A 12,500-nucleotide genomic window follows, 5' to 3' on the forward strand; every position below is an offset into this window, starting at 1 on the left:
ACTTGTTCTTCTCTGCATAATGCAGAATAAACCATGTCTGATTTGGCAACCAAACTTTCGTTTAATGTTGTCTCTTTGGAAACTTTCTCCTTCTGGCCCCATACTTCCATCATTGCCTCGAAGTATCCCTTGTTGTTGATGGCCCTTTCATGGTGAGGGTCTGTTGTTAAGTTGGTGATTGGGGATAGTGAATGGAAAATAGAAGTTTATTATATATATATATATATATATATATATATATATATATATATATATATATAATATATATATATATATAATTCTAATGTTTTTGTTTTTGTTTTATGGGGGTTTTTTTGTTCAACTTATACATTATTGTTTCAACCATTCGCCATCTTCAGGAAGTGAAAAGAAAAGTAGATTGTTGTGTTTTCTTTATTTCCGGTTGGCATAATACGTTTTCGGTTTCGCATTATGGTGGTTCATAATTGCATAAAATGTGTTTGTTTTTTAAGTCTGCCTATGTTCGTTTCTTTGTTGAGTGTTGCCATGTTCGCTTTTGTGATGATGTAGAATTTTTCTTCCAAATAGAGGTTTAAAGGAGAGCGATTGTGCTCAGGAGATGGTTTTCTATGTAATGCTGTGATGTATGTTATTTTCTTTGAGGTTCCAAATGTTTTTGCTAAGTGTAAGAGAATGTCGTCTGTGTATGTTTTCGAAGGAAGATTATGCAAGTTACTCGTATATCTCGTTTTGAATGAACATTCCATAAGGCAGATGTATGTTTCTTATTTTAATGTATCTGAGCGTGTGACTGTGGCTTAATAAATAACGTTTTCTGTCAGGCATACGCTTCAACAGTCGTAACATCACTTCCCTCGTAATGACGCATGATAACTTAGTAACTGGCTCTAAACTACCGGAACAATGCGGACGCCCTTATGAAATATTTCTCCGACGAGCATAAAAGCGTATTCAGAAGGAAAAAACACTATAAATCTGATCATGTTTTGACTTTTACACATTCTGATCACAAAACATGAAAAGTTCTAGCCAGCATGAAGAATAAAAAGCACCGATTTTCTTTGTTTAGAACCACATAGTAGGGATGTATTTAGATGAAGATTGCAATTTAGTGAGAACTACTCCAAACAGATGCCTGGCTAAAAACAGCAACAAAGAGCTTAGTGACGTCATTTCGTTTATATATATATAATCCAATTGGTCTTAAAAATACTTTTTTGCCTCGCTCTAAACACACTGTCACACAAACACACAAACACACACATACACACACACACATATATATATATATATATATATATATATATATATATATATATATATATAAGTTCGAAGATGACGTCACTCAGGTCTTTGTTATTGTTTTTTTGACATCCGCGTTTATGAGTAATGCTCACTGAACTGTATTAACCCGACTATAAACGTTCATGGATACACACAGTTTTGTGTGTTGGTCCGTTATAATTCCGGATGGCAATGTTATGAGCTTCTAAGCCAAGCGCATACTATATATATATATATATATATATATATATATATATATATGTTTTGTGTGTGTGTGTGTGTGTGTGTGTGTGTTTGTGTGTTTGTGTGACAGTGTGTTTAGAGCGAGGCAAAAAAGTATTTTTAAGACCAATTGGATTCAGTAGTCGGATGTCACGCCGCCTGGCAACGGCGGCCATCTTGGTTCTAAACAAAGAAAATCATTACTTTTTATTCTTCAAGCTGGCTTGAACTTTTCATATGTCTTGTGACCAGAATGTGTAAAAGTCAAAACATGATCAAATTTATGGGTTTTTTTTTTCCTTTGGATACGCTTTTATGCTCGCCGGAGAAATATTTCATACGGGCGTCCGCCATTGTTCCGATAGTTTAGAGCCAGTGTTGCTAAGTTACCATGCGTCATTAGGAAGGAAGTGACGTTACGACTATTGAATCCTATTGGAGTGAGCCATAAATATTTGTTGTGAGCGAACTTGATCAATGTTTGAATCTCAATAGTGATGCTATGAGTATAGGTAAAATACTCATAAAATTATATATATGGATATATGGATATATCACGTCCAAACACACAAAACTATGTGCAACCGTTATGGTCCATTTAGCTTAGACGGACTCGCTGGATGTTGGCGTAGCCATCGTTATATTATAGCCTGACACTGAAACCACAAAAGACTGGCATTTTGACGTCATTATTTGGTTTTTGCACCGCCTAGTGAGTTGTCGTTAGTAGTGCTCATGGAAACAAGTGGTCCAATTGGTTGAACCATTGAATACAACTCACGATGTGTTTTCTTTTGTGGCCAAAGACTGTCAGGCTATAGATAGTATGCGCTTGGCTAAGAAGCTCATAACATTGCCACCCGGAAGTATAACGTATCAACACACAAAACTGTGTGTATCCATGAACGTTTATAGTCGGGTTAATACAGTTCAGTGAGCATTACTCATAAACGCGGATGGCAAAAAACAATAACAAAGACCTGAGTGACGCCATCTTCGAACTATCTATACCACACAGATACATGGACACAAATCAATGAGTGAACTTCACTCACTCACTCCTGAGAGGCCCCCTTCCGAAGTTTGAAGTAAAAGGGATTTCAGTGAAAACTAATCACCCTAGTGATGATCCGTCAACATGAAGACAGGAAAATATCAGGTGGCTCTTGATATCAGGAGTTTGGGCGGACATCCGTGGGACGAGATTGAAATTCTTCGTTTTCACGCTCAGTTTTCATGAGTTTTGGCCTGGCCTTCGTAAAGTTATGCCCTGATACTGACCAATAAATGACGTCAAAATGCCAGTCTTTTGCCACAAAAGAAAACAAATCGTGAGTTGTATTCAATAGTTTAACCAATGAAATAACTTGTTTCCATGAGCTCTACTAACGACAACTCACTAGGCGGTGCAAAAACTAAATAATGACGTCAAACTGCCAGTCCTTTTGGATTTCAATATCAGGCTATGATAACGATGGCTACGGTTTTGGTCCATTATCCACAATCTGTGGAATTCCTCGGATCGTGTACGAAAAGTCCATACGTCTTAGTGGACAATTGGATTCAATAGTCTGATGTCACGTCGCCCAGCAACGGCGGCCACCGTGGTTCTAAACAAAAAAATCGGTACTTTTTATTCTTCATGCTGGCTAGAACTTTTCATATGTCTTGTGCTCATAATGTGTAAAAGTCAAAACATGATCATATTTATAATGGGTTTTTTTTCCTCTGGATACGCTTTTACACTCGACGGAGAAATATTTCATAGGGGCGTCCGCCATTGTTCCGATAGTTTAGAGCCAGTTACTAAGTTACCATGCGTCATTTCGTTATGACTGTTGAAGCGTATTAGCGTTTATAGTCTGATTGATATGATTTAGGGAGAACTAATCATCAAAATGGGCGTCTGGAAACAAGAACTAAGAGCTGTTGATAAAGGGAAAACCCAAAACGTCCATATCATCCGTCTTTGTAACTTTTATTGAAGCTTCCATTTCATTTCAGCATTGTTTTGTTGGTTTTTTTTTTTGTGTGTGTGTGTGTGTTTTTTAGCTTCAAGCAGCCATATCATATTGGCGTTGACAACAAATCATCTAAAATCTGTCAAAGGAGAAACAAAAGGACTTACCAATACTGAGAACTTCATTTGTCAGCTTCAAGGCCTCGGGAATGTTGTTCATCTGTGATTATTGATAATTATGGTGGTGATGGTGAAGATGATGGTGATAATGATGATGAAGACAGCAACAACAGCAACAAAACAACAACAATAATAATAATAATAATAATAATAATAATAATAATAATAATAATAATGATGATGATGATGATGATGATGATGATGATAATGATGATGATGATGATGATGATGATGATGATGATGATGATAATAGTAATAATAATAATAATAATAATAATAATAATAATAATAATAATAATAATAATAATAATAATAATAATAATAATAATAATAATAATAATAATCTAATTCGTCTGTAGTGTTTCATTCATCCTGTTTTGTTGAAAAAGGGGAAACCCGAAATTTCCATTTTATGTTTACGTATATTAAATTGAAGCTTACATTCAATTTCACATTGTTATTTAATTTATTTGAGCACTGTCGACAAGTCACTAGGCCGTGCCTTAACCTATAAATAACGTAAACAGACAAGTCCTGGTGTTAGGCGATTAATGCTGTGTCACAACATCAGCCAGCCTAATTAAACATTATAGATAGTTCGAAGATGACGTCACTCAGGTCTTTGTTAGTGTTTTTTGCCATCCGCGTTTATGAGTAATGCTCACTGAACTGTACTCATCTGACTATAAACGTTCATGGATACACACAGTTTTGTGTATTTGTCCGTTATACTTCCGGATGGCAATGTTATGAGCTTCTTAGCCAAGCGAATACTATCTATACAAACACACAAAACTATGCCGTTCACTGGGTGGGGTTCCTGACCTTCCATAGTGGGCAGGCGGCACTTACTGTGTCTTCTATCCCCCTATATCTGTTTACTGGCGCTGATATGACCCTTATGTGTTGCAAGCGCCGTAAAACCCTTAAAAACAAAAACATTTAACGTTCAAAGACTGATTGATATGAATATGATGAGAACTAATCACTAGAAGGCTGTCGAAAAATAAGAACAAAGTGCTTAGTGACGTCATCTTCGTTACGATCGGTCACTTAGATTGTGAGGTGAATGCTTACCTAACTCGGTTATTCAGTCCCCTATATCGAAATAGGGGAAATGCATTTTCATTTACACCAGCGTAAAATAATGTAATAATATAATTATAATAATATAGCGCCTATTAATCCACTGACAAGAGCTCTATGGCGCTTAACTCTCTCCTTACCACCTATTGGAAAATCATCACATTTGTTACGATGGAATCGTCTCTTTTCTCATCCAGATTTCATTTATTTTTTCTATAGCTATAGTCAGAAAAGCAATGGCTTGGAGTGCCTGTCACAAACTCAGGAAAATCTAGAGTTCAAACCTACAGAGGGAAATAAAGAAGAGACTGTTCCTGGCAAGGGTAGAGTCAGTGCTTCTACATGGAGCAGCGACATGGACTCTTACTAAAGCCCTTGAGAAGCAACTGGACGGCTGCTACACCCGTATGCTGCGGATGACCCTCAATGTAAGCTGGAGAGAGCACATAACAAATGAAGAGCTCTACAGTGACCTCCACCCAGTGACCTCGAAGATTCAAAAGAGAAGACTGAGACTTGCGGGGCACTGCTGGAGACACAAGGAGGAGATTGCAAGCAGTCTTGTTCTTGTTCAAGCAGTCTTGGGAACCACCTGAGCGTACCAGAAGCAGAGGCAGGCAGAAAAAAACCTACATTGACTGTCTTCTAGATGACACAGGAATGGACAACACCCGGGAGCTGGGCACGCTTATGGAGGACAGGACAGAATGGCGAAGACTTGTGGCTCATGTTGGGCGCCCCAATGTGCGGCCTAAGTAAGTATAGCTATAAAGACTTGACATTCTGTAATAGAGCTCATATTGTCGAACAATATTATGTATACAATGTGCTTGTTCCTTTTCTGTTTGAGTAAGAAATGTCTGCTTTTGTATTTGGTGGGTGTGAAGTTTTAGGGAAAACTCTAAAAAAGGCTGGTAAGGAGAGGGTTAACAATCAAACTAAATAGACTATCATACATACCAACACACATAGACTCATACACTCAAGTCCACATACAGAAACTTCTCCGCATACACATAAGCACACTATCTATTACTATAACAGCTAGACTACCCTAATTTAAAACATTAATGAAGTACATAAATTGTCAAAATTAGCTGTTCTTAATAATTCAGATTTCAATTTTCCTTTTAAACGCATTGAAATCTCTGTTTTGGGAATTGGACAGGTTAATCTATGTCGTAAAGACGTTGATATTAGCTATAACACAAGACTAAACCTTAATTTCACGGGTACCTTAAAATATGAGTGTGCCAGGTAATCCATGATGTCTGCACACTTTTTGTCATCGCATTCCCCGGATTTCTGCATGTTCTTCTTCCGTTTCTTTAAAGTCTGCTCCATCCATAATGCAGTTTGGTGGAAGTCGCTACTTTCGAAAGCAAGTTGACCCATTTCATAACAATCGTCCTCTGCCATGGTTTGAATGAAGAAGAAGAAGAAGAAGAAGAAGAAGAAGAAGAAGAAGAAGAAGAAGAAGAAGAAGAAGAAGAAGATTTCATTCTATATTTTTTATGGCAACAAAACAGAAATTCTAGCCGCAGCACAAACGAAACACCGAGCAGTGCATTGGACTACCAATATCAAAATGGTCACTGCTTGTAACAATAATGATAACAATGATGATTAAAAAAACTGAAATAAATATAATTTAAATGTAATTATACTAATTACAATGGTGATGATGATGATGATGATGATGAGGAGGAGGAGGAGGAGGAAGAAGAAGAGGAGGAGGAGGAGGAGGAAGAGGAGAAGGAGGAATAGGAGGATAAGGAAGTGAAGGAGGAGGTTGATGATGATGATGATGATGATGATGATGATGATGATGGTGACTACGACGACGATGAAGATGATAATAATGATAATGATGATGATGATGATGATGATGATGATGATGATGATGATGATGATGATGATGATGATGATGATGATGATGATGATGATGATGATGATGATGACGATGATGATGATGATGATGATGATGATGACGACGACGACGACAACGATGATTTAGAAGACGATACCGTCAGTGACACTGTCGCTCTATTTGAGTACCTGTCAACTCGGGTGATTTTCTGCCAGGCAAGAGACCTTCAATTATCTGTGACGTGTCCAGTTCATAGATAACTTGTAGTCGCATCAGTCCCTTGGCAGCCTCGATAAGGTCAACAAAGGATGGCCAGTCAACACGGTTTTGTTTGAACTCACGAAACATTTCTGTTCAGAAACAAATGGTTCGAGTTTTACTAAGCATAAAACAATCAGAATAATATTTCTTGACATTTAGCCTTGCCAAGTCCTACATGTTAAGTGTTGCTGTTGGACATGGACCCCTTTTAAAGCGATTTGAGCACGTTTAGTGGATATTGAGCTATATAAAAGTTCAATTTTTTTTAGCCTTTCTGTCCATCTCTATGTCCAGTGTACGAAACGGCCAAGCAAACATTCCTAGATTCCATAGCTTCCGTTAGTACAAGCTAAACACACAAATAGGTCAGTAACACAGTGGCGCAATACTTTTATCACAATATTTTGACACACTGATAGATATAAAATCATCGCAACACTTGATGACACTATGCATTTCTTTTCATTGGCCCGTGTTAAAATTTCGCCTCTCGGATCAGAAATGGATTACAGGAGATTAATTAATCTTTTTTTTTTCTGAAACCTTTGTCGATTTTGTCTCTATTATAGTTTTGAAAATACAGAAGCGGGGTCAAGACTTTTCAGTCCTCCTTTGTACTTCCATAATGGAGTATAGAGAGTGTGCGCTTGACTAAGAAGCTCACAACATTGTCATCCGGAAGTATAACGGACCAACACACAAAACTATGTGTAACCTTAAACGTTTATAGATAGAATGCAGTTGACGTCACTGGGGTCTTTGTTATTGATTTTTGCCATCCGCGTTTTTGAGTAATTTTCACTAAACTGTATTAATCAGATTATAAACGTTTAAAGTTTTACATAGTTTTGTGTGTTGGTCCGTTATACTTCCGGATGGCAATGTTGTGAACTTCTCGGCCAAGCGCATACTATCTATAGTCTTGTTAATGCAGTTTATTGAGAATTACTCATAAACGCGGAAGGCAAAAAACAATAACAAAGACTCGAGTGACGTCAACTTCATTCTATCTATATGTAGGTAAAAAATCACTTACTTTCCCAAATATTGTTGTTGATGACAGATGAGACGGTTCTCTGCCAATCCAGAGTAATTTTTTTGATAAGTTGGAAAGCATTGATCGGGTTTTCCAGATATGAATTTTTCTGTAATAATGCAGTTTTGGCGTGTTCCTCTAAGTCTTCGGCCATCCTGGAAATAAACATATTTATTATGAAAATTTTAATATAAATAATGACTGAGATCTAGCTATGTCAACCTGCATTGGTAAGACCATAGCCATAGCCTGACACTGAAACCCAAAAAGAGTGTCATTTTGACGTCATTATTTTTTTTTTTTGCACCGCCTAGTGAGTTGTCGTTAGTAGTACTCATGGAAACAAGTGGTCCCATTGGTTGAACTATTGATTTGTTTTCTTTTGTGGCCAAAGACTGGCATTTTGACGTCATTTTTTTGATCAGTGTCAGTGTGGCCTTCGTAAAGTTATGGCCTGATACTGACCAAAAAATGATGTCAAAATGCCAGTCTTTTGCCACAAAAGAAAACAAATCGTGAGTTGTATTCAAGAGTTCAACCAATGAAATGACTTGTTTCCATGAGATCTACTAACGACAACTCACTAGGCGGTGTAAAAACTAAATAATGACTTCAAACTGCCCGTCCTTTTGGATTTCAGTATCAGGCTATAACATAACGATGGCTACGGCCTGACACTGAAACCCAAAAAGACTGGCATTTTGACGTCATTATTTGTTTTTTTCACCGCCTAGTGAGTTGTCGTTAGTAGTGCTCATAGAAACAAGTGGTCCCATTGGTTGAACTATTGAATACAACTCACGATTTGTTTTCTTTTGTGGCCAAAGACTGGCATTTTGTTGTCATTTTTTTTGGTCAGTGTCAGGCTATAGATAGTATGCGCTTGGCTAAGGAGCTCACACCATTGCCATTCGGAAGTATAACGGACCAACACACAAAACTATGTGTAACCTTAAACGTTTATAGTCTGGTTAATACAGATCAGTGAGCACTACTCATAAACGCTGATGGCAAAAAACAATAACAAAGACCTGAGTGACGTCATCTTCGAACTATCTATAAGATAACGATGGCTACGGTAAGACCAAAGAGCGTGTAGGTAACGATTTTTATGTTACCAAGAGCTCTCACTTCCCGCTTTTGGTGAAGCCACGCATCTTCCGTCTTCTACTCGTATTTTCTTCATTGTATCAGTAAGCCTTGCGCGCTTGATACACGCGGAGCACACCCACCTCGCTGTCTCGCCTGGCACGCGACAATAGCATTGCGGTTAAGAGAAGTGAGAGCTCTTGGTAACTACGTTACCCTACACACTCTTTGGTAAGACGGATAGAAAACTATGATTACAACACCCTCAACTCTTCGTCTTAGTTATCAAACAAGTGATAAATAATGCATATTGATCATTAACCTTCACTTTGAGGCGAATTGAACTTGTATTGAGTTGTTGGGTCAACACAACTTGTTACGTCACTTAAAACAAAGGGATGTAATACGCAACAGTTTGATTTTGTTGTTGTTGTGATGTTGTTGTTGTTGTTGTTGTTGTTGTTGTTGTTGTTTTTGTTGTTGACAAGTTAAATTTAATTGAAATATATATAGTTCTAATCTCGACATACTTGCAAATTATATTTACTCCTTTAATTTTTTCCATAATTTACTGACTTTAAAGATGATTTTATAGGAAATTGTAAAAAGAAAAACCTGAGCTTTTATAAAGCTCTTAACATGTAGGACGTGACAAGACGCCTGTTATGCGATATTACAATATTTCGGACAGAGACAACGCTGTAAACGGCTAGGTACTCATTTTACACTTGAGTACGGTGAGAGAATGTAAGTAAAAAGACTTTTCCAAGGACTTAACTATGCGCCGAGCGATGGTCGAACCCAGGACCTTCTGATCCGAAAGTGAGTGTCATACCACAAGACCGCATAGCCTTTAAACTTCACTTTGAGGCGAATTGAACTTGTATTGAGTTGGGTCAACACAACTTGTTACGTTATGGGGGTTTATAATACAGTTTTTGACCAATATTATTGAAGGTTTCATAATCTCTGAGATATCCCTCCCAAGGCCGAGCTTATTCCTCGATCCGAAAATCCAGTAAAAGGTCACAACTGTAATATAATAAAATGAATGAAATTCACATAAATCATCTCTCTGTTTGTTTTAGGATCGCTAGTAAAATGTGAACCATCGTCTCAAAACGGTATTATGTCGGAACGAACCAGATGCTTAAAAGCCGAATTAAATGTTAAACTGGTCAAAAATATAAATTGTTGGCATTAGCACCCTAAAATATGGTATCCATTCTCCTCAATAAAACATACAAACTCAACACAAGACTGATATTTCTGGCTATAGATAGAATGCGCTTGGCCAAGGAGTTCACAACATTGCCATCCGGAAGTATAACGGACCAACACACAAACTCTGTGTAACCATGATCTTTTATAGTCTGGTTAATACAGTTTAGTGAGAACAACTCACAAACGCGGATGGCAAAAACAATAACAAAGGCCTGAGTGACGTCATCTGCATACTATCTATAAATTCAATGTTCAATATCTTAACCATCCCGACTTAATACCGTTTTGAGGCGAAGGGTCACACTTAAGTCCCTCTGTCTGTAACATTTGTAAAGGCATAACCTGATACTGACCAATAACGTGCCTTCAAAATACAAGCAACGACGACCAAAACAAAACAAAAACAAATCGTGAGTTACATTTATTTAATAGTTCAACGTAGACTTCGTTAACTTAAAAGCCTGACACCAGGACCTGTCTTTTGACGTCATTTATAGCTTAGTTTGCTGTCTAGTGAGTTGTTAGTAGTGATCAAAGTTACATCCATCGTTAACATAATATAGATAGTTCGAAGATGACGTCACTCATGTCTTTGTTATTGTTTTTTACCATCCGCGTTTATGAGTACTTCTCATTTAACTGCGTTATCCAGACTATAAACGTTCGTGATTACACACCGTTTTGTGTGTTGGTCCGTTATACTTCCGAATGGCAATGTTGTGAACGTCTTAGCCAAGCGCATACTATCTATAGCCTGACACTAGAATCCTCTAGGACTGGCAGTTTGACGTCATTTTTTTAGAGGTTTGTGTAGCGTCAAGTGAGTTGTCGTTAGTAGAGTAGTATAACGGAAGTATAACGGACCAACACACAAACTCTGTGTAACCATGAACTTTTATAGTCTGGTTAATACAGTTTAGTGAGAACAACTCACAAACGCGGATGGCAAAAACAATAACAAAGGCCTGAGTGACGTCATCTGCATACTATCTATAAGTTAGCGACGGCTACGTGTCTAGTGAGTTGTTAGTAGTGATCAAAGTTACAACTGATCCCACTGGTTTAACTATAGATAGAATGCGGTTGGCCAAGGAGTTCACAACATTGCCATCCGGAAGTATAACGGACCAACACACAAACTCTGTGTAACCATGAACTTTTATAGTCTGGTTAATACAGTTTAGTGAGAACAACTCACAAACGCGGATGGCAAAAACAATAACAAAGGCCTGAGTGACGTCATCTGCATACTATCTATAGATAGAACTAAGAGGACGTCACTCAGGTCTTCGTTATTGTTTTTTGCCATCCACGTTTATGAGTAATTCTCACTAAACTGTATTATGCAGACTGTAAACGTTCATGGTTACACAAAGTTTTGTGTGATGGTACGTTATACTTCCGGATGGCAATGTTGTGAGCTTTTTAGCCAAGCGCATACTATCTATTGACACTTAGATAACCACGCCTCTCGGACAGTCGTCATAATGTAAACAATGAAAGTGATTTGTAAACATAGCAAACTCGACATGTTTTACTATCGATATCATGTGTCTAAGTAAAATACCCACTGTTCTACCGCTTGATGAATAAAACCAACACAGAAATGTATGGGTATACATAAACGTCTATAATATGATGAGAAAATCGTGTGAAAACTAGTCATCCATTTGGCGGTTTCAAAACAATAACAACGACCAGAGAGAGAGAGAGAGAGAGAGAGAGAGAGAGAGAGAGAGAGAGAGAGAGAGAGAGAGAGGTCGATATCATTCACGTTATTGTTTATAACAACCAACTATGTTTATCCGAGCACACGTGAAAGTGTGTCATAAATTCCATTGTTTTGATTGGTCAAAAATCTGCTGGTTAAATGAATACAAGTGCTGATTTCATTTTTCTTTTCTTTTGGTGGTTTGGTTTTGTACGAGATTGACGTAACTTTTTGGTCAATATCAGGCTATTGATGTCATGGTTTAGGTAAAATACTCACACAATCCATCAGCAGGATATAACGTACCCACACATAAAAACCTTAAACGTTGATAGTCTAATTAAATAGAATTTAGAGAGGCTGTCTAAAAATAATAGCGAAGAGCTGAGTGATATCAATTTCTTTCCATCTATTAGTTAACTAAGGCTACGCTCTGCAAGACTGCACACGTTAAAGGTTATTATTATTATTATTATTATCATCATTATTATTATTATTATTATTATTATTATTATTATTATTATTATTATCATCATTATTATTATTATATTATTATTATTATTATTATTATTATTATTATTATTATTATTATTAT

At 37.1% G+C, this 12,500-nt stretch overlaps 1 protein-coding gene across 1 annotated transcript in view; it reads right to left on the reverse strand.

Moving 5' to 3' along the window:
* Nucleotides 1-6,133, reverse strand: part of LOC144974003 (prolyl 4-hydroxylase subunit alpha-2-like) — a 25,844-nt gene extending 19,711 nt beyond the window's left edge. The window contains exons 1-3 of the mRNA XM_078916891.1: nt 5,951-6,133; nt 3,617-3,668; nt 1-160 (exon numbers count right to left, since the gene is read on the reverse strand). The exon at nt 1-160 is cut by the window's left edge and continues 10 nt beyond it. Of these exons, the coding sequence (XP_078773017.1) occupies nt 1-160; nt 3,617-3,668; nt 5,951-6,133 (395 nt within the window). The remainder of the gene's footprint in view (nt 161-3,616; nt 3,669-5,950) is intronic.
* Nucleotides 6,134-12,500: the final 6,367 nt, after the last annotated feature.

The sequence above is a fragment of the Berghia stephanieae genome, chromosome 5, assembly GCF_034508935.2.
Source record: "Berghia stephanieae isolate SIO BIC M18660-M18661 chromosome 5, UCSD_Bste_1.3, whole genome shotgun sequence".
Classification (NCBI taxonomy): Eukaryota; Metazoa; Mollusca; class Gastropoda; order Nudibranchia; family Aeolidiidae; genus Berghia; species Berghia stephanieae.